Source organism: Rhodnius prolixus, unplaced genomic scaffold (assembly GCF_049639745.1).
Source record: "Rhodnius prolixus isolate KJV_2025 unplaced genomic scaffold, Rpr scaffold_9, whole genome shotgun sequence".
In the NCBI taxonomy this organism is placed as follows: domain Eukaryota; kingdom Metazoa; phylum Arthropoda; class Insecta; order Hemiptera; family Reduviidae; genus Rhodnius; species Rhodnius prolixus.
Genome location: NW_027411604.1, coordinates 2,595,806 through 2,618,400, shown reverse-complemented (window position 1 = coordinate 2,618,400; position 22,595 = coordinate 2,595,806). Strand labels below are relative to the sequence as shown.

Here is a 22,595-nt window from a genome sequence, read left to right as displayed (position 1 = left end):
CTGGTGCAAGTTAGAGTATAAACTAGCAGTTTCCACCAACTAGAGTGTCCAGGGAAAAGGAATAGTCCAGTTAGCCGAGAGTTATCTATCTATCTGTTTTTCCTTCCCTAGCAGGAAATAGTGCTGAACTAAGAGTACATTGTCAGTTGGCGCAACATCCGGACTATTTTTTACACTTTACCTGTGGGGAGGAGCGTGCGCGGGGGGATAATGGAATAAAACTACAAATGATGCTTTTACTTTCACAGACTGGTCGTAAAATAGGAAATATTGTTTTCTTGGGGTTTTTTCCTTCTGTGGCACGGTGAGCAGGATACATCCACCTGCTTGCTGTGTAGGGCGACTAAAAGGGTAAACCTATTCTCTCAGCACTGTTACACGCACGCCAGTTGTTACACTGTACGTACCTCATATAAAACCATTAAGGGACATAGACGACCAGGATGTCTTTCCTGGATCTGAAATAGGTCATCCTAGTCTAGGCAGTCTTTAGGCAGTTTCCTGTGTAGAAAGAAAGTATAATACAATGTAATGCTTATTTTGTTCTGGTGGGCTGTACGTCCAATCACCCAAATTAGGTGTCTTGGACGGAGGCGACTAGCAAACATACTTTACTGTAAATTGCTCATATTAACCATTAAAGGTATAGACCGGGGAATATAGCCTAGTACCGCAATACATCTTAGCGTAGCGGGTCTAGCCTGTAACTGCTCAGCTACCGTGGCGCCTACATAGAAAGTATGAATAAGAATAGAGAAACACTGTCCTTGTTTCATCAATTAACTATTGTAGATGATTGTTTTAAAATAGTTGTTGAGTTAATCAGAGGGAGCTGATAGTTTTCATTATAAGAGGGGGGGGGCCATTGATTGGAAAAAACGCCCTATCGCCCGAATTCGAATCAAATCCTAATCACTTCTCCTGATTAAAGTAAGGTATTCTCTTGAGCGGTTGCAACTTCAAATTACTGTTCCAACTGTTATTGAGGCGGCAACTCCCTGTTGTAATTCTTCTAGTTCTTCTTTCTCACTCACTACCGTCCCCTCTCCCACGCAGTCTCTCTCTTTCTCTGGCTTCAATCCGAGAGCTATTCTCTTCTTTCGGCAAAAGTCATTGCTGATTGGATTGTTTAATTCCAGGCTATTTACTTCTCCCTCTCTTTAGTTCTCCCTTCGTCTTCTCTTTCCTTATTTTTTACTTTTAGCAATCAGCTGATTGTAATCTAGGCGCTGATCAATACTGGTAAATGTTCATTAAATCAGTATTAAGTAAGAATTAAACATAATGACTATAAAAAAAATTTGCAATTCATTGTAAGGAACTGATATTTTCATTTAAGTAGAATTTTTTGAAAAGCTTATCACGATTATGAGAACTGCGATTTTCTCAGTGTCCAGACTTCCTTCATTTTTATTATTTGTTGCATTATTTTTGAAATAAAAATTATAACTTTATATTCGAGCAGTATGTGAAGCAAGCCTTCGATCGGGTGTGGCACCCGGGCTTACTCTGGAAACTTCAAGGGCATTCTTCCGTTCACACACTTCTCATCTTGAAATCCTATTTGTTAGATCGTTATTTTCAAATTCCAATCGGAACATCGTATTCAGCTAAACATCGTATTGAAGCGGGGTGTTCCTCAAGGAAGCATCTTAGGACCTATCCTATATGTTATAATACACAGCAGACATACCAATCCATCCTGAAACTGTCCTTCTAACTTATGCAGATGCCACAGCTATACTTTCTCCTCACATTGATCCGGTAACTTCACACAGAAATCTTCAGACTCATCTCTTTTCTATCTTGAGGAATGGTTTTAAAAAATGGAAAATTAAGTTAAATGAAACCAAACCCCAAAACATTACTTTCACTATCCGCCGCATCACTCTGCCCCCGATCTACTATGATTCAATTCCTGTTCCTCCTGCCAATGTTGTCTGTTATCTTGGGCTGTATTTCTGCCAAAAGACTGACTTGGAACCCGCACACACGACTTACAACGAACTGAAGTTAACAGACGTTATCGACTACTTAAAAGACTACTAGACCAACTGATCAAATCTTTCACTTAATAACAAACGACTGATTTACAATTCTATACTAAAACCCACCTGAACTGCACGATATTGAACTGTGGGATTCAACGAAACGCTCCAATCTTCACAGAATTCAATCTCTTCAGTCTAAAATTCTCCGCAATATCGTTAAACAGCTCCATTTTACGTTTCCAATCTAAACCATCCACACAGACCTGGAAATTCCCGATTGTAGGTCCAGAGATTGGCAGGAAGTCGCCTATAAAAGTTTTCATCCAGAACTTGCACTCTCATTCCAATCCATCTTTTCCGCCATTTATCATCTCATCACCATCCAGATCATCCTTCTAGACGATTAAAATCAGCCAGTGGTCTTGGCGATTTTCTCTCTTCTGACGAGAGTAGCTAATCCTCGGAGACGACTTAGGGAGTGTTATCACAGGGGGCAACTTCTCCTCTCAATTAGTAGTTTGTAGTGGTGTTAGTTATTGTCTTTATTACTTATGGCGTATGTTGTAACTTAACAAAATAAATATATATATATATATATATTCGAGCAGTTAGTAGCAACAAAACGTCGGGGATTTATCTTGAAAAATGAAGAATTCGTTTCTAATTTTCTCATTTCTTGATAGGAGATATATCCGCCAGTCTCCTGGAACATCCCAGTACCAATTTCTTGGTGAAGGCACAATTATAAGTGCCTTCAGAGTTTCCCTTGTGACTACCCTAATAGGAACAAATCCCTTTAGAATTGTAGAGTTACGTAGCAGTTCAGTTCGCAATACTACTAAGAATATCATGAAACTCCGACTGGAAGGCAATTATGAATTTACTAGGGAAGCTTTTCGCCTTATTTTGACTCAGTAAAGACCGCTTCCTCCCATCATCCTTTTCACATCCATTTTGTTATTGTGATCCTATACAGAAGTCCAGCTACCGTTTAGTGGAAAATGTTTTTGAAGTTGGAAAATAAGTTTGAAGTTTAGATTCAAACGAATTGACCTCAATCTCAGATATAAAATGTTGAAAAGGCTACTCGACAGACGATCAAAACTGACCCTGACGAACAAACGATCACTATATACCGCCCTACTTGCCCCAATATGGACGTACGGAATACAGCTCTATGGAAGAGTCAAAAAAACAAACATCAACAGACTTCAAACCTTACAACCAATAATTCTAAGAACTATAGTTAATAGGGAAGGGATTAGCTATGAGGTTAGCATACTGGACTCCCACGCGGAGGTCCCGGGTTCGAATCCAGCAGCTGACCCTTAGATTTTCTCTTCCTAGGAGCTTCTTACAGCTCACTGTCCGGTGATGGACAGTGTTGTCTGTAACGAGAGAACACTGTCCGGAGGCCGGCAGTGCACTGGAAAAAGCTCCGGGCGCTAATAACCTCAGCTGTTGATGCGCCAAAAAAAAAAAAAAAAAAAAAAAAAAAAAAAAAAAAAAAAAAAAAAAAAAACAATAGTTAACGCTCCCTTCTACGTCTCCCATGATACTGTACATCTGATCTCAACATTCCTCTCGTCTCTGGAAATAGCCCAATCTCGCTACACAAAACTCCACTCAAATCTACACAATCATTACAACCCTCTGATCCACAAAACTTCCTTCAAATCCACAGCGCAGACTAAAGCGGTGGTGGCCACGCGACCGCCTCAACTCTTAACGTCGATCTCCTAGGATGGTTGCTGTGTAAGCTTGCCAATCTGGCGAACTAACGGCTTCCATCATTGGATTCACTCCACTCACGCCACTTGGCGCACATGCATATGCGCGCACGTGTATGTAAGTGCATATATATGCGTGCAAGTGTATTTGCGCTACTTCCTTACTCTCATCTCTTTTGCTTGTTGTATCTATTACAGTTGCAAAAATAAATAAGAAGTTTAGATTCCTGTTTTTTTTTTTTTAAATGACTTTCCTTTGACACTGCCAGTTAATGGCCGCTTGAATAGTCGATATTTCTGATCGATTTGTATATTTTGTTGAACGAGTATATATCCTAGAGCTCATAATTCTGGGCCTACGATCTAGTATTTAAACTTGGACATTCCAATATTGTTTCTAAACATTCTATAATAATAAATCTAGTTTCCAAATAGTGTGCTAGAATCGTATGTGCATATACTGCATATACTGTTTTGATGCAATTCTAAGTATAGTAGGATTCAATCTGTCTATCCATTCACAAAATTTCTAACACACGGCTACCATGAACCACGTTAGCTTCCGGACCCCGGATATTAAAGATGTAATTCCTGGTGATAAATTTCACTCAACCAGAACTCTTCTTCATACGTCATAATTTCAACTTTGAACTCTTCGTTTATTCGCTTTCAACAATTCGCTGCAACACGAAGCGGGTTACTGGAATTTCCGGTGCACGAGTTCAGCGGTAACTTCTTCACTAACCTTTATTTTACTAATAAATAGGTTGGATATCTATTAAGTTTTTATTTGAGGTGTTTGATTGGTGGATTGGATCTATTTATCGCCATTTAAATCGTGTTGTAGCTGACTTATGGAGTCCACAGTGACTTATCCCAACTTAATGAGTAGTCCCATTATAATTTCCAGGCTGTGCTGAGTACTTAGCTATGTGCGTCATTCGGCGAGGAAATCCGGAGGTGGGGCCACTAGCGAGGATAGTGCGGGCTGAGAGGCGAAGACCAAGGAATCAGGATGAGATTGCGCAGGGATTGTGGAATTTTTTTCTATAATCGGATTGGGTTACTTAGATAAGCAGAAGGGAGTAGTATCATTTACTATTTGTTTTTTTAAGGATTCCGGATTGAAGGGAATCAATCCTCTGGAGATTTGATTGAACCCCAAATTTCAATCCGAAAAGTATTAATTTACTGGATCGATTTTTCCTTTTTTTCTTTGATCTTCTCAACAAGGAATACAATGACTGTCTTCACCACTTACAGTTGCTGATCATTTACAAGTAGTTTTTCCGTTCGCGAAAATTGGAGCCACCCTCAATATTTCGATTTTATCGATCAGTGCTTTTCCTACTGAAAATCTCTTTAAATTTGCGATTTTCCTTTCAAAGCGTTCCCGCCAGCTGCAACCCCTAAATTGTCTCATCCAAATTTATATCCAAAAAAGTCCACAGTTGTGACTTAATCCCAACTGAATAAGTAGTCCATTATAATCTCCAGACTGTGCTGCCTACTTCGTAATAACTATGGATGATCCTACATACTTTGGGGCCACCACCATAGTTAGTTTGCCATAGTTTAACATAGTTTCCAAATCTTGGCATCTTCAAACATGTTATCCAGAGTTTATAATGAAACCTCCAGGTGTTTTATTGAAGGAGTTAATATCATCCCGTTAACCCTCCCGGGTACTTTGTCAAGAAAAAGAAAGTGTATTATCTCTGTTCTTTTTCTCATCTGATTAAGATGAAATTTATTGGGTTAATTTCAGCCTGTTAACTATGTTACTGCATTTTATTTTTTTTGGTAACCACTATTAAGACAGTTCTAAAGTTCGTCTTTATAGGATGAAAAAATAATTGCCATTTCAGTCGTGATCATCTTCAGGGCTAGTTTACAAATTAATATTTTTACGTTACAGGGTTGGTGTGTCTTCTGTCTTGTCTGTTCATGTACTGAATGTGATCGGTCCATGAACAGACAAGACCGAAGACAAACCAACCCTGTAATGTAAAAATATTACTTTGTAAACTAGCCCTGAAGATGACTCCAGTCCCTAGGTGGAAAGCTCGGCAGAATAAATGTATCACGACTGAAATGGCAATTATTTTTTCATCCTATTGAAACTATGAATCAGTCACCAAAAAGAATGAACAACAGTTCGTCTTTATATTAGAATTTTGTGAGGAGGAGATGAAATGGTCCATTTGTATGATTTGTAACCATTAATAGGTGTAGTCCGGGCATTTACGAGCTAATGTTACGGAAGTATTTTAATAAGAGGTTTACCGGGGAGAAAAACAAAATTTTTGCTCATAAACACTCTCACTCGAGTCTTTTATTAATTTTATTAATGAGGGAGAGTGAGAGAGAAGGAAATCTGGACAGACTTTTCTTTACTGCAATGTTTATAGTTTTCTTAAACAAAACATTTTTGGGGAAAAAACTTCTTTTTTAAAAAAAATTTCTCTTACACCGCAAAGACAGTTAAGGCAATTGTGCTGTTTTTTTTTTTTTTTTAGTTTTCACCGGAAGTGCATATAAGTTTCTGTTAAAAAAAAAGGAGCGATTAACCGGAAATGTCGTTCTACTTTTATAAGATTTCTCAGCCTTATTTATTTATTTCACTTTCCCTCACCACGTATTGCAATGTCAAATCTTCTATTTCCTGTTTTTTCACCCAGAAATATCCGTTTTCAGGTCGCCTGAGTTCCCCGAAATAGTGTTTTCTTTTTTAGAAAATGGACACTCACACAATGTTGGTCCAAAACAAACTTTTATTTCAAACGTTTTCTCAGAAAAGTTCGATTTATGGCATTTCTGGATAAGATTGGTGGGTTAGGTTTGCCTCTAATGTGCTGCTATATTTGAGTACAATGTACGGTTTTATATTTTACGCATTATAAAGAGGAATTGGTACTATCTAAATATTTTAGAGAGGATTCTAGAAAGGGCATTTTCTGTTCCCTATAACTATCCAGGCTTTCCATGAAGCCTTGGCTAAAGCGGAGAGTCGCCAGTTAGGGGATAACTTCACCTTAGTGCAACTCAAGCTACCTCCCCGTTTGCTTACCAGGAAAGTTCTAGGGGAAAGAGAGAGAGAGAGAGACCCACCAAAATGGTCATAGTTAATCACTTCCTACCTCCCACCCTCACAAAGCCACCGCGCCAGATCTCCTGAAGGTTGCCACTACCAATTAGGAAGTTGGAAGTTTACTTCTAGGTAGGACCATATCCCGGTTCCAACACCCGCTCGCTCGCTACCTTTGCCTTTTAAGCCGAACCTTCATGCAGGAGAAGCTGGATAGCCAAAAGTTTGGAATAACCACTTCTTGAAACTGGAAACATCTTTTCCTCCTTTTTCTTCAAGATAGGGGGTATCCTGCTCTGAACAGCTGGTCAAGACGCAGGCTACGTATTTTTTGGGTGTGTGTGTAAAAGTTAATGCCCTCCTAAGCCTGTGTTAGTCCCAGTGACTCGAAGGCGTACTCAACATAGTCATCCTTTGACACGATTCCCATGATGGATTGAGAAGAGAAATGAATGGCTTTCAGGAGTAAACTCCTTTCTGATTCCATCTGCACCCTCCTTTTGTCTCCAGACATCCTCTCTGGATGTCCTAAAGAAGATTCTCTCTATACCAACGTCTTATCTTCAATCCCAGCCGTGGGGAAAGTTCTTCATTTCGTCTCTTAAAACAGTAATCCGGGATGCACCATGGGGGCGTCGTAGAGATGGGATTTTGTCTCGGCTCCTTTTTTCCATGGATTTTTTTTTTTTATCCCACTTAATGACAATGAGAACTTCCAGAAGACAGCGCTAGCTCCACATTTAACATGTAAATAATTACTCCAAAGGTGATCCTTACATCGTGCAAAGTTTTACTGCTGCAGATCATTAAAAAAAGCTCATAACTTTATCAATTGTTCTGCAGCCAGTTAAAACTACCACATTGTAGTTGTTAAAAAAAAAAAAAATAGAGGGGGTCTCTGTCCAGTAATTGGATCCCGTTGTACTCACCACTTCCCTACACCCATTTCTTGCAGTAAAAGGAAAACATCCTGCAGCTAAAATGTTTAACGTGAGAACTGTGTACTGCATTCCCCAATAGCGCTATAAAGCTAACTCTACCATCTCATCACGTTCACAGCGCCATTGTCGTTGCCCCCTTTCCCATTGGACTAATTTGTTTCACACCAATGGCAAAAATTGTAAGGACCGCAGGACTCCTCTCTAAATAAGAAAAACATATTTTAAAGTACGACGTGTGTTCCATTAAGTTCCGGTTTTGTTATAAAAAAAAATAATAAGAAGGTAAAACATTGCACGTAAAGAAAAAGCGTTAACTTGACTTCCGTTTGGACCCCCCCCCCAAACACAACTAATACTACAGATATTTGTCAAAAAAAAAAAAAAAAAAACAAAAAAAAAAACGGAAGTCTTCACGTGCTAGACTCCACACTTTAGGGATAGGAGTCGTACTTTTGAGTACCTCAAGGGATTTATAAGCACACTCCTATAACTTAATCTAAAACTTTATGTCAAGTTTTTGTAAAAACTTTTCTCTGAATTCACCTGAGTACTTTATTTTTGTACTCAGAAATGGGTATTCTGACGCTGCTATTACTTGAGCCTATTCTCTCTAAAGTACGCGACCGTATTCTATCTAAAACTATAGCATTGTCTTAGCATGTTAAGCTTTATGTATATACAGGGTGTATGCGGAGGAGAGGTCGAAACTTCCGGGGGAGATGATTCAGCAGCTCAAATGCAACAGAAAATATTCTCTTCACTTTGGCCCGATTCTCAATAGTGTCCAAGATATTTGCATTTTTAACCTTTCCGTCGATATTCGCGTTTTTTCCACCATAAAAACGGCCATAACTTTTCTATCCTTTATCCTACAACAAATCTGCTTATTCCCAACGAAAGCGCATTAAATTTTCTATAAATTTGCTCAATACAGAGCCTCAAAACTTTTCTAATAACAATGAATTTTTTACTTTAATGCAGCGGTTCCCAATATTTATTTATTAGTGTACCTCTTTACCTGATTGTTTCCTTAGTGTGTACCCCTAACATATATTATCGTATTCTTGATTTTACGTATTGTAACTTTAAATTAACAGCAAAACAATCTGAATATAATGTGTCTTGTAAAGAACATATACATATGATATGTTCCTATTAAAAAATCATTTATGAATAGGTAAACATTTCAAACCAATAACTATTGCAGGGGTCGTAAATTGAAATAGCAAAGCGTTAATAAAGGAGAAGTAAATTATATGCGCGCCATGTCTAATATTAGTCAAAACTAAAGCAGCATTTTTTCGCAATTTTTACATTTTCAAGAAATCATTTAATAATTTTTGATCTACAAATATATTTACTTTAAAAAAAATACTGCAGTATCGAATGAGTGTACTTAATTCTTGTCAATTTATATGTTATTCAGTTTTATTACAATAATTTTGTAATTAAGTTGTAGGAATCATTTATTACATAATTTTTTTCTCATTAATAATATATCTGTATACTTTGTATATCTTCCGCCATAATAACTTCTTTTTGCGTACCCCTAAACAATCTTTCGCGTACCCCAGGTTGGGAACCGCTGCTTTAATGTCTAAAAAATGTGTTCTGGATGATTTTTGTTAAAAATTTTCAACCTGCATTTTTTCAATGATTAATGGAATCAAGGAGTCACACCCAATTACAGGAAAAGTTGCGCGCATTTATTGAGCTTCAAGACCATATGGATTTTTTTTGGTTTTTTAATAAAACCCTATCCCGAACGGGAGAGGGGTGTAAATGCAGAAAACTGGGATTTTGCGTAACCGACTTTTCACTACTAATTTACTCAAATGTCAATTTTTCGGAGAAGGAACAAAAAGAAAAGTAACCATTTTAGTTTTTCATAATTATTATTTAATAAAACGGAAGTAAAAATATCTTGGACACTATTGTGAATCGGGACAGAGTGAAGAGAATATTTTCTGTTGCATTTGAGCTGCTGAATCACCTCCCGGAAGTTTCGACCTCCTCCACCCCGGGTACATCCTGTACGAGGGTCGTTTGAAAAGTCCGTGCAAAGTCAGAGAGATAGCACCACTGGTGCGTATCGAGGTTATGTTTAGTTAGTAGCATCTCTTGGAAGAACACACACCAAGTTTCAGCCAGATCGGTCTATTTCTTTGTGTTTGGCATTCGTTTGAATCGAGGAAGTCGAGTGATTTTCAAAAAATGGACGAAAAAGAATTTCGTGTGTTGATTAAACACTACTTTATGAAAGGCAAAACGCCTCAGGAGACTAAAGAGAAGCTTGATAAACATTATGGTGACTCTGCACCTTCGATTAGAACAGTTTATAAGTGGTTTCAAAATTTTCGGAGTGGCCATATGGGCACAAGTGACGCTGAACGTTCTGGACGCCCTGTTGAGGTTACTACTCCAGAAATCATTGATAAAATCCATGATATGGTGATGGATGACAGAAGAGTGAAGGTGTGTGAGATTGCTAGTGCTGTGGGCATCTCGAATGAACGGGTACATAATATTTTGCATCAACATTTGGACATGACAAAGCTATCCGCAAGATGGGTGCCGCGATTGCTCACACTTTGACCAAAAACGAAATCGTGTGAAGTGTTGCAAGGACGGTTTGCAGCTGTTCTAGAAGAATCCGCAGGACATTAAGCGTCGTTTCGTCACTGTGGATGAAACATGGATACATCACTACACTCCTGAGAGCAAAGAACAATCTAAACAATAAGTTACCAAGGGGGAATCTGCGCCAAAAAAGGCGAAGACCGTTCCTTCGGCCGGAAAGATTATGGCGACTGTCTTTTGGGATTCGCAAGGAATAATCCTCATCGGCTATCTGGAAAAGGGTAAAACTATTATAGGTGCATATTATTCATCGTTATTGAACCGTTTGAAAACCGAGCTGCAAGAGAAACGCCCACGATTGGCCCACAAAAAAGTCCTTTTCCATCACGACAACGCACCAGCTCACACCTCAGCAGTTGTGGTCGCAAAATTAATGGAAATAGGGTTCCAACTCGTTTCACATCCCCCCTATTCTCCAGACTTGGCTCCCTCGGACTACTATTTGCTCCCGAATATGAAGAAATGGCTGGCGGGAAAAAGATTTTATTCAAACGAGGAGGTGATTGCAGAAACGAATGGCTATTTTTCAGACTTGGACAAATCCTATTATTCGGAAGGGATCAACAAACTAGAGCAGCGTTGGACAAAGTGTATAAGCCTAAAAGGAGACTATGTTGAAAAATAAAAAAGGTTTACCCCCAAAAAATTAAGTAGTTTTTATTTTTCACGGACTTTTCAAACTACCCTCGTATATGGTATAAAAAAGATCCTAGTTTAATGAAATGACCCTAATTAAAAGTTCTACAATATGATATCGTTCAAAAACTTAATTATAACTTAAAATTGTTTTCTTAACTTACAAAGAAAATGCCTTAATATAACAATAGTTATTATTTCTTGTAATGGAAATTACTAATGAAGATAGTAAAATTTGATTATTTAATTTTCCAAAGTGAAAATATAGAATTATAAGTTGAAACTGTTCTGAAAAGTTGGGAAAACATTTCCATTATTATTTTTCTTTCATTTGAAGTTCTCTTCTATAAAGTTTTAACTTTTTAATTAAAATCTATACATCCGGTAAATAGGAAAATCTATACGTAAAATGAAAATCATATCTTACAAACGGAATATCTCTAATTAAACTTTCTCTTTTTTTTTCTTTTCTTTTGTAGGGGGAAATAATGAAATAGCTTTCCTAACTAAATTTCCCTTTATTCTAATTTTCCAATATGGAAAAATTGATTTAGTTTCCGCCGGAAATACAAGTTTTAATTTTTCATAAAACACTCCCGACTCTTTCTTACAGCTAAAAAAACCAAAACTTTTAAATTTCAACAGCCCTCATTATATTTAAATTTACTTTATGGAGACTAAAGAACAGCAAATAATTGTTTAAAAACATTTCATTCAAATTATTTCAGCCGGAAGTGTGCGTAGTTATACGATTTTTAAAAGGAAACTATTGCAGCAATGTCGTTTTCGATGAAATTGTGAAAAAATGAAAAAAAAATTGACTTCAATAAAGTAGTGGTGTATCCATTATTTGGCCACCCCTTGGTTGGGGCAATACCTGAATCACAGAATGGGTTTAGAATGGGAAGAGGCTGTGTTGACAACATTTTCGTGCTTTCTTCGTTAATACAAGTTAAATTATCCAGGCCTAGAGGTGAATTGTTTTGTGCCTTCATTGATTTCAAACGGGCATTCGACAGTTTGAATCATGGTTTACTTTGGGTTAAATTGAATAAAATAGGTGTCAGCAGTAAGATAATAAGAATTATCAAGTATTTATATGATAATGCGATTCTTCAAATTCGATGTGGTAGTGAGTTATCCGAACCTGTTGATATAACAGAAGGAGTTCTCCAGGGGGAAACATTGAGCCCACTCCTATTCAATTTATTTATGAGCGACATCGAAATTTATTTTAGAAGTAAAGGCTTTTCGGGCATCCCTATTGGTCAGAGCACTGACATTATTATGCTGCTATACGCAGACGATATGGTATTGTTTGGTGATTCATATACAGATGTTCGGTCTAAACTGAACCTGCTAGAAACCTACTGTCAAGAAAACTTTCTCCACGTTAACACTAACAAAACTAAAATTATTAGATTTTCAAAATCGCATAGAAAGAGTAGCAGGCGTTTAATTTTTAACGATTCACACTTGGAACAGGTATCGGTATATAATTACCTCGGTATATTGTATTCTAATTCTGGCGTTTTTCTTAAGCAGACTGAATATACTGTTGGCAAAACTAACACAGCTATTGGTTCTGTACTGAAAACTTGTGCCGCTGCAAAAATAATTCAATGGGAGGCCAGAACCAAATTGAACAATGCTATTGTATTAGGAGTACTTCTTTATGGTGCTCAGATTTGGGGACTTAGGTACTGTGACTCTTTGGAGGTTTGTCACTTAAATTTCTATAAGCGGTTACTAGGTCTATCACGGTGCACCCCCAATTTTGCGATTCGCCTAGAAGTGGGAACTGTTCACATTAAGTACAATGTGTTAAAGCTAGCCATTAACTGGCTATTTAAATTGAAAAATATGTCTTCCGACAGGTACCCCTTTCTTTGTTTTTTAAAACTGTGTGAGCAGCATTGCCAATGTTAAATTTAACTGGGTTACTCAGTTACTGAATACTTTCAATTCTATTGATTTTTCAGGCCTAATTTCAGTACAGGATTTAAATTTATTTAAAAAAAAGTCTAAAGAAATTTTATTTGTTTATAGAAACCATTTGCGAGAACTTGACTTAGACAAAGTAAATCAATCCAATTTCAATTGAATATATAGTTCTCTTTACTTAAAGGATCAGCAACCTCAGGCATATTTAACATACGATATGAATTTCAAGTTTCTAAAGTTTCTGGCTCAGCTTCGATTGGGTTCTAAGTTTATCTTAAAAATAACAATTGGCTGTATAACTTATAAAATAAACCCACCAGAATTATGTAGCCTATGCAGCCTTCATGAACAAGAGGATTTGTACCATGTTCTAATTTCCTGTCCTGTTTATTCTTCATTAAGAGCGGTTTATTTATGTTCTATTATTAACGATATACAATATTTTGAGTTTCCTTTGATCCTACAGTCACCAAGCAAGAGAAATGTAATTAATTTATTCAATTTTTTTGTTGAAGCACTGAAATTGAGATCATTTATGTTAAATGATTAGAGGTATTTTTGTTTGGCATTGCGAGTTTATGTGGTTTTTAAGTTTTTCGAATTTTCATTTTCCTCACTTCTGTTTATGTGCTTCTTTTTAACATTTGTGTGTCATATAAATATATTTTGTAGTACAGCCAAACCTCTTTGTATAGGGCGCTGCCCTTAAGACAAATAAAAAAATAAATAAATTATTTGGCCACCCCTTACCACTTATATCCATTACAGGAAGTTGAATGTTGGGCTGATGTTTGGAATTTCGAAGAAAAATTCTTCGACCGGATGAACCAGTTTTCTTTATAGATTTTTTTTTGGGGGGGGGCATTTTCTTTAAAAAATGGTTCATACGATTTTCACATTTTTTGGGTAAAATATTATGTCACAAAAAGGGGCGGATGTTGTTGCTACATGGTTTTGTAAGTGGGAGGTGATCCCCAGTTCGAATCCCGCGTATGGCTACTTTTCATTTGTTAGAAAAAAAATTGTTTAAAGTATGAGCTTCCGCCCTCTGTCCACGACACCTAATTGGTAGATCGACGTTAAGCCACGCCTGAAAAAATAGGCAATTACTTTATTTTATGTCACGAAAATGATTTTAAGGGCAGTTATAGGGGGAAGCGGTGGGTAGACTTCTCTTTAAAGGGCCATTAAAATATGATATAGGGCTATATCAATTATATAGGGCTATATTAATATAATCATTGTAGGGTTTATTAATTTTTTTGTATATACTGTCGACTTTCGATAATTCGAATTTTTCGATAATTCAAACTCTACTTCGGTAAATCGAAAAAATTCAGTGTATTTCGATACGCTGGATAACTCGAAATCCTTTTCTCTTAACAACAGGGGGAGAGAAGGCTCTATAATTGGAACGAGGCCGCTTCTCCTCTTTATAATTCGAATTTTTCCTAGTCATGTTTACTTCTCATTTTCCGCTCATTGTTCATTTCCTGCGTAATGTTTCCCTCCTTCCAGCCCAGTTTAACTTTCCAATTCTCTTTCTTAGTTTGTCACGATGGGAAGAACGTCTCCCTTACTGTGTCCGACAGAAAAAAAATTATGGCGGCCTTGGAAAGTGGTTCGAAAAAAGAAGATATCGCCAAAACTTTCAATATTCCACCATCAACGCTTTCTACAATTCTAAGTCACTTGACTAAGACAAGCCACATTCAAACAAAAAACTGTTCTTCATTTTTTTAATTAGGTACATATGTATATTATTATTTATTGAAATGTTAATACATATGTAATTTTTTTGTTCTTTTTTGTCGTTTTCATTATTTTTACTATTTTACTTGAGGCTATATATGTCTAAAACTTAGGTAAGCTCATACGTATTTTCAATATACGTATCTACATACATATACTTATACATAATAAAAACTCTTAATAATTCGAATTTTTTTCCCCTTCTTGATAATTCGAAGTCTCGATAATTCGAATTTTTCTTGTAGTCCCTTGGATTTCGATTTATCGAGAGTCGACTGTATGTATATTTTTTTTACCAAGGAGTAACAGAAAATAAAAGAGAAACCTTCCTCATATTTTGTTTACATTTGGAAGGTTATAATATGTAGACCTGCAACATGTACTGCGCATGTGCCAGAGAAATCTAGAACTTTGGTATTACTTTTGTAATAAATATAAAATTAAAACTAAACTAACAATAAACAATTTACCAAAATGTTAAAATTTAAACAATATATATTTTTTTATTAAATTTAATATTTTACGTAGTGGTTTCTTTTTATTTAATACGAAATATTAATATAACACGCGAATAAATCAGCTGTGACTTTTTTAGTGTTTGTATGGTTACCAAGTTTTTGTCGTAAGTAAATTTAACTTATTTATTTATTTTAAATAAATAGTTCTTTTATATTGTAGAAATAGTATTTTTAAATAATTCATTACTCAATTTTTGGTAATAAAAAATTGAGTTAACGTGGTTAGGCAAAAATTAAGGTTATTTTGGTCTACGTGACATTTTCTAAGATTTTTTCTTTGGAATTTAGTGTATAGAAGAATCAATTGTTTATTATTAACGTAACGTACGTAACAAGGAGGGCAATACTTCAGCCTTGAAATAAAAGACCATGAGTTATATCCATTGAAGTTTATTTTAACAAAAAAAATTGTACAAGACCGAATCTTTTGGAAATTAAACGATTGGTATGCATTGGGGTAGATTTAGGATATGCCACTGGGTTGTAGCTAGAAATATTAAAAGTAAAGTAATTGCCAATTTTATCAGGCGGGCTTAACGTCCAACTACCAAATTAGGGGTCTTGGACGGAGGTGACTAGCCAAAATACTTTAATGTAAATTTCTCATATTAACCATTAAAGGTATAGACAGGAGAATATAGCCTAGCACCGCAATACATCTTAGCTTTGAGGGTCTAGCCTCTAACCGCTCGGCTACCGTGGCGACTAGCAAACATACTTTACTGCAAATTTCTCATATTAACCATTAAAGGTATAGACAGGGGAATATAGCCTAGCACCGCAATACATCTTAGCTTTGAGGGTCTAGCCTCTAACCGCTCGGCTACCGTGGCGTCTAGCAAATATTATAAACAGTCTTAGGTGAATAATTTTTTAATTTTATATTATTTTTAGTTTTTTTTTGTTAAGGTGTCTGCGAAGCATGAAGAAGATGGAGATAATGTTGATAGTGCTGTTCTCATATTTTATCGGTTTAACCGGAAGTATTAAGTTCATTTTGATACCGAATACGATCAAATGTCTTCGTGAACAAATAAACAAAGATGTACTATTAATTGGCGAATTCAACGTGAGTCAAGTACCTGGTCAACAGGTTGATTATGTGGTCACCGATTCAAAACAGGAAATATTAGCCAGAAATGATAATGTGAAAAATGGTCGTTTCTCTGTGGTTACCGAAAGAGAGGAAATGTATGAGATTTGTTTTCGATGTCGTGCCACTTCCCAACTGTTTGGTAAATCACATCAGATCAGTTTGTTGACCATGAGAGGCGTAGAAATGAACAAAGTGCTGGAAGAGGAACATGATGGGTTGATGACGGTTGAAAATAATCTCAAAAGATTGGAGAATTTGGCCAATTACACATTGGATTTGTTTAAAATATTAACAGAGAATAAATATAAAATGATGAACACTAATGAGAGTACGCATTTCCGGGTGGTCTGTCTGGGGATATTCAGCGTCTGTTGGGTGGTAGCAATGGCCGCTTTGCAGTTATTCCACTTCCGTAATTATTTCAGAGCAAGAAAAATAATTGAATGATTATGTTCTTTAATTTAATAAACGAAACTGTTCTATCAAAAAAATATTTATTTATTCAAATAAGTGAATAAGTGAAGTTTTTTTATCGAGAATATTAATTAAAGTGAGTGAAGAAGTAAGCCTATTTCACCTGGCAGGCTTTACATCCAACTCTTATCAAATTAGGTGTCGTGGTCGGAGGCGGCTAGCAGACGTACTTTACTGCAAATTTCTCATATTAACCATTAAAGGTATAGACCGGAGAATATAGCCTAGTTCCGCAATACATCTTAGCTTTGCGGGTCTAGCCTCTAACCGCTCCGCTATCGTGGCGACTAGCAAACATACTTTACTGATAAATTTCTCATATTAACCATTAAAGGTATAGACAGGGGAATATGGCCTAGTACCGCAATACATCTTAGCTTTGCGGGTCTAGCCTCTAACCGCTCGGCTATCGTGGCGACTAGCAAACATACTTTACAGCAAATTTCTCATATTAACCATTAAAGGTATAGACCGGGGAATATGGCCTAGTACCGCAATACATCTTAGCTTTGCGGGTCTAGCCTCTAACCGCTCGGCTATCGTGGCGACTAGCAAACATACTTTACTGCAAATTTCTCGTATTAACCATTAAAGGTATAGACAGGGGAATATGGCCTAGTTCCGCAATACATCTTAGCTTTGCGGGTCTAGCCTCTAACCGCTCCGCTATCGTGGCGACTAGCAAACATACTTTACTGATAAATTTCTCATATTAACCATTAAAGGTATAGACAGGGGAATATAGCCTAGTACCACAATACGAGGTGTGTTCAAAAAGTAACGGGAATTTTCGTTTTTTGAAAAAAATATTTATTTATTCATCTACATTAATATTGTCGCCTTCAAAGTAGTCCCCTTCGCATACAATACACTTGTGCCAGCGCTTTTTCCAATCCTCGAAACACTTCTGAAACTCGATCTTTGTGATAGCTTTCAGCTCTTTCAGCGATTCGCTTTTAATGTCATCTATGCTTGTAAAACGACGGCCTTTTAATGTTCTCTTTATGTTTGGAAATAGAAAAAAGTCACATGGAGCCATGTCTGGCGAATATGGAGGCTGGGGCATCGTTAAAGTTTTGTTTTTGGCCAAAAATTCACGAACAAGCAATGAAGTGTGAGCAGGTGCATTATCGTGGTGCAAAATCCATGAATTGTTTTGCCACAAATCCGGGCGTTTTTTTCGGATTGCTTCACGCAAACGGCGTTGAACTTGTAGGTAGTACTCCTTATTGATTGTTTGACCTTGTGGCAAGAATTCATGATGCACTATGCCATTAAAATCGAAGAACACAGTGAGCATAACCTTCACATTCGACCGCACTTGTCGAGCCTTTTTCGGTCTTGGCGATCCAGAATGCCTCCACTGGGACGATTGAGCCTTAGTTTCGACATCATATCCGTAAACCCATGTTTCGTCACCTGTTATAACACGTTTCAGTAGATCCGCATCGTTGTCGACTTCATTGAGTGACTCTTGAGCAACTTCCATTCTCCGCTGTTTTTGTTCGAAATTCAACAATTTTGGAACAAATTTTGCTGCCACACGTTTCATACCCAAAACATCCGAAAAAATTTCATGGCATGAGCCAATTGATATGGCAACATCATCAGCGACTTCTCTGATTGTGATTCGGCGATCGTTCATAACCATTTCTTTCACTTTTTTCACGTTTTCATCGGTTGTTGATGTGCTTGGACGTCCAGGTCGTTCGTCATCTTCAACGTTTTCGCGGCCATCTTGGAAACGCTTATACCACTCGTAAATCCTTGTTTTACTCATAGCAGACTCACCATATGCCTTTATTAACATTTCACACACTTTATTTCATTTTTTACGCAAAATTTAATACAAATTCTTTGATCCATTTTTTTTAACAAACAAAAATCGCCAAGCTCGAAAAACACGTCTAACCTTAACGGCTGCCACTTAAGAAGTAAACAATGAATATTACTGAAAATTTTATCGTACTTCAGGGGCATGTGTACCAACATAATAAAAAAAAAAAATTTACAATCAGACTCTCCAAACCCGCGAAATTTAAAAATTCCCGTTACTTTTTGAACACACCTCGTACATCTTAGCTTTGCGGGTCTAGCCTCTAACCGCTCCGCTATCGTGGCGACTAGCAAACATACTTTACTGATAAATTTCTCATATTAACCATTAAAGGTATAGACAGGGAAATATGGCCTAGTACCGCAATACATCTTAGCTTTGCGGGTCTAGCCTCTAACCGCTCAGCTATCGTGGCGACTAGCAAACATACTTTACAGCAAATTTCTCATATTAACCATTAAAGGTATAGACCGGGGAATATGGCCTAGTACCGCAATACATCTTAGCTTTGCGGGTCTAGCCTCTAACCGCTCGGCTATCGTGGCGACTAGCAAACATACTTTACTGCAAATTTCTCATATTAACCATTAAAGGTATAGACCGGGGAATATGGCCTAGTACCGCAATACATCTTAGCTTTGCGGGTCTAGCCTCTAACCGCTCCGCTATCGTGGCGACTAGCAAACATACTTTACTGATAAATTTCTCATATTAACCATTAAAGGTATAGACAGGGAAATATGGCCTAGTACCGCAATACATCTTAGCTTTGCGGGTCTAGCCTCTAACCGCTCAGCTATCGTGGCGACTAGCAAACATACTTTACAGCAAATTTCTCATATTAACCATTAAAGGTATAGACCGGGGAATATGGCCTAGTACCGCAATACATCTTAGCTTTGCGGGTCTAGCCTCTAACCGCTCCGCTATCGTGGCGACTAGCAAACGTACTTTACAGCAAATTTCTCATATTAACCATTAAAGGTATAGACCGGGGAATATGGCCTAGTACCGCAATACATCTTAGCTTTGCGGGTCTAGCCTCTAACCGCTCGGCTATCGTGGCGACTAGCAAACATACTTTACTGCAAATTTCTCATATTAACCATTAAAGGTATAGACCGGGGAACATGGCCTAGTACCGCAATACATCTTAGCTTTGCGGGTCTAGCCTCTAACCGCTCCGCTATCGTGGCGACTAGCAAACATACTTTACTGATAAATTTCTCATATTAACCATTAAAGGTATAGACAGGGAAATATGGCCTAGTACCGCAATACATCTTAGCTTTGCGGGTCTAGCCTCTAACCGCTCAGCTATCGTGGCGACTAGCAAACATACTTTACAGCAAATTTCTCATATTAACCATTAAAGGTATAGACCGGGGAATATGGCCTAGTACCGCAATACATCTTAGCTTTGCGGGTCTAGCCTCTAACCGCTCGGCTATCGTGGCGACTAGCAAACATACTTTACTGCAAATTTCTCATATTAACCATTAAAGGTATAGACCGGGGAATATGGCCTAGTACCGCAATACATCTTAGCTTTGCGGGTCTAGCCTCTAACCGCTCCGCTATCGTGGCGACTAGCAAACGTACTTTACTGATAAATTTCTCATATTAACCATTAAATAAAATCCAAGGTAATGTCTAGCTGCACTATCGTGCCACCCTTAATATCAATTATTTTCTGCACCAGAAATCATCCCGAAAAGTGCTCCAACAAAAAGTAATAGGTCTCTTTATAGATCATACAGTATGAAAATAGTTTAATGAAACAGCTGATATGATAAGCTCACATAGATGGCGCTCCATGCAGTGCCACTAACCATTCAGGCAATAAATTCAAAACTTTTTGACCTGTGGGAGGGGGAGAGTAACTTTGCGATAATACTGGATAAGGGGTATAAATTATTACTGCAAAATTACACTATCCTATTATTTATTACTGATAAAAAAATAATATTAATTGCCACAAAAATTTTAATTAGATGGCGAATTTTATAGGAGGTAGGTATTCGGTACCACGTAACACAAAGATCCCCAACAGTAAATTCTGATTGACGTGCGATCCTGCTCCTACGTTTACTTAGCAAATCGCGGTTATGGGTAAGTTTAGTAATCACAAATTGGAACAATTAAATCAGAGTAAAATTTAGAGCTTGTTTCTGAATATGAAATATTACTATCTACTTTCTCCTAAACTAATTGACCGTTTGGGTTTATATTTTACTCGTATATAGGCACTAGTATTGTCTACGTTTGTGTAGGTTTTTATTAGGATTCGATGACTATAGAGCGAGATATTGAGGTTTGAAATTTTGGGTCTTGTAAAACTATGAAAACTTTAACCTCTATTTTCTCCTAAACTAATTGACCGTTTGGGTTTATATTTCACTCGTATATATGCACTAGTACGAGGGTCGTTTGAAAAGTCCGTGCAAAAATAAAAACTACTTAATTTTTTGGGGTAAACCTTTTTTATTTTTCAACATAGTCTCCTTTTAGGCTTATACACTTCGTCCAACGCTGCTCTAGTTTGTTGATCCCTTCCGAATAATAGGATTTGTCCAAGTCTGAAAAATAGCCATTCGTTTCCTCCTCGTTTGAATAAAATCTTTTTCCCGCCAGCCATTTCTTCATATTTGGGAACCAATAGTAGTCCGAGGGAGCCAAGTCTGGAGAATAGGGGGGATGTGAAACGAGTTGGAACCCTATTTCCATTAATTTTGCGACCACAACGAGCTGAGGTTTTCCAGATAGTCGATGAGGATTATTCCTTGCGAATCCCAAAAGACAGTCGCCATAATCTTTCCGGCCGAAGGAACGGTCTTCGCCTTTTTTGGCGCAGATTCCCCCTTGGTAACCCGTTGTTTAGATTGTTCTTTGGTCTCAGGAGTGTAGTGATGTATCCATGTTTCATCCACAGTGACGAAACGACGCTTAAAGTCCTGCGGATTCTTCTGGAACAGCTGCAAACCGTCCTTGAAACACTTCACACGATTTCGTTTTTGGTCAAGCGTGAGCAATCGCGGCACCCATCTTGCGGATAGCTTTGTCATGTCCAAATGTTGATGCAAAATATTATGTACCCGTTCATTCGAGATGCCCACAGTACTAGCAATCTCACGCACCTTCACTCTTCTGTCATCCATCACCATATCATGGATTTTATCAATGATTTCTGGAGTAGTAACCTCAACAGGGCGTCCAGAACGTTCAGCGTCACTTGTGCCCATATGGCCTCTCCGAAAATTTTGAAACCACTTATAAACTGTTCTAATCAAAGGTGCAGGGTCACCATAATGTTTATCAAGCTTCTCTTTAGTCTCCTGAGGCGTTTTGCCTTTCATAAAGTAGTGTTTAATCAACACACGAAATTCTTTTTCGTCCATTTTTTGAAAATCACTCGACTTCCTCGATTCAAACGAATGCCAAACACAAAGAAATAGACCGATCTGGCTGAAACTTGGTGTGTGTTCTTCCAAGAGATGCTACTAACTAAACATAACCTCGATTCGCGACAGTGGTGCTATCTCTCTGACTTTGCACGGACTTTTCAAACGACCCTCGTATTGTCTACATTTGTGTAGGTATTCTTTTGGATTTGATGACTGTAGAGCGAGATATTGTGATTTGAAATTTAGTGTTTTTTAAAACTATGAAAACTTTAACCTCTATTTTCTCCTAAACTAATTGACCGTTTGGGTTTATATTTCACTCGTATATAGGCACTAGTATTGTCTAGATTTTTGAAGGTTTTCACAATTCACTAATGGCTGATTAAATTGATTGGATGAGGTTTTGTCGATGATGAAGCCGTAGATTAGTTATAGAATTGCACTTCAGAGGGTTCTCTTAGCATTTCACACTGATATTCTATATACAACTTTTCTGAAGTCTCAAATTTTACGGTGGGGTGGGAGGTGGACTGATGTGACCTCT

At 37.4% G+C, this 22,595-nt stretch overlaps 2 protein-coding genes across 4 annotated transcripts in view; both read left to right on the top strand.

The window, feature by feature from the left end:
• LOC141454074 (uncharacterized) overlaps positions 1–22,595 on the top strand; it is a 387,314-nt gene that overhangs the window by 286,468 nt on the left and 78,251 nt on the right. The gene's annotated exons all lie outside the window — the stretch shown is intronic.
• Positions 15,222–16,830, top strand: LOC141454347 (transmembrane emp24 domain-containing protein bai-like). The gene is made up of 2 exons (XM_074128461.1): positions 15,222–15,344; positions 16,150–16,830. Exons 1-2 carry the CDS (start codon positions 15,325–15,327, stop codon positions 16,781–16,783), a joined length of 654 nt encoding a protein of 217 aa, XP_073984562.1. The 5' UTR covers positions 15,222–15,324; the 3' UTR covers positions 16,784–16,830.

Excerpts from the sequence above, each read along its gene's own strand:
- LOC141454347 (XM_074128461.1), top strand. The coding sequence starts at position 15,325 with ATGGTTACCAAGTTTTTGTC. Across the intron at positions 15,345-16,149 it reads ATGGTTACCAAGTTTTTGTC|GTGTCTGCGAAGCATGAAGA; the intron begins GTAAGTAAATTT and ends TTTTTTGTTAAG.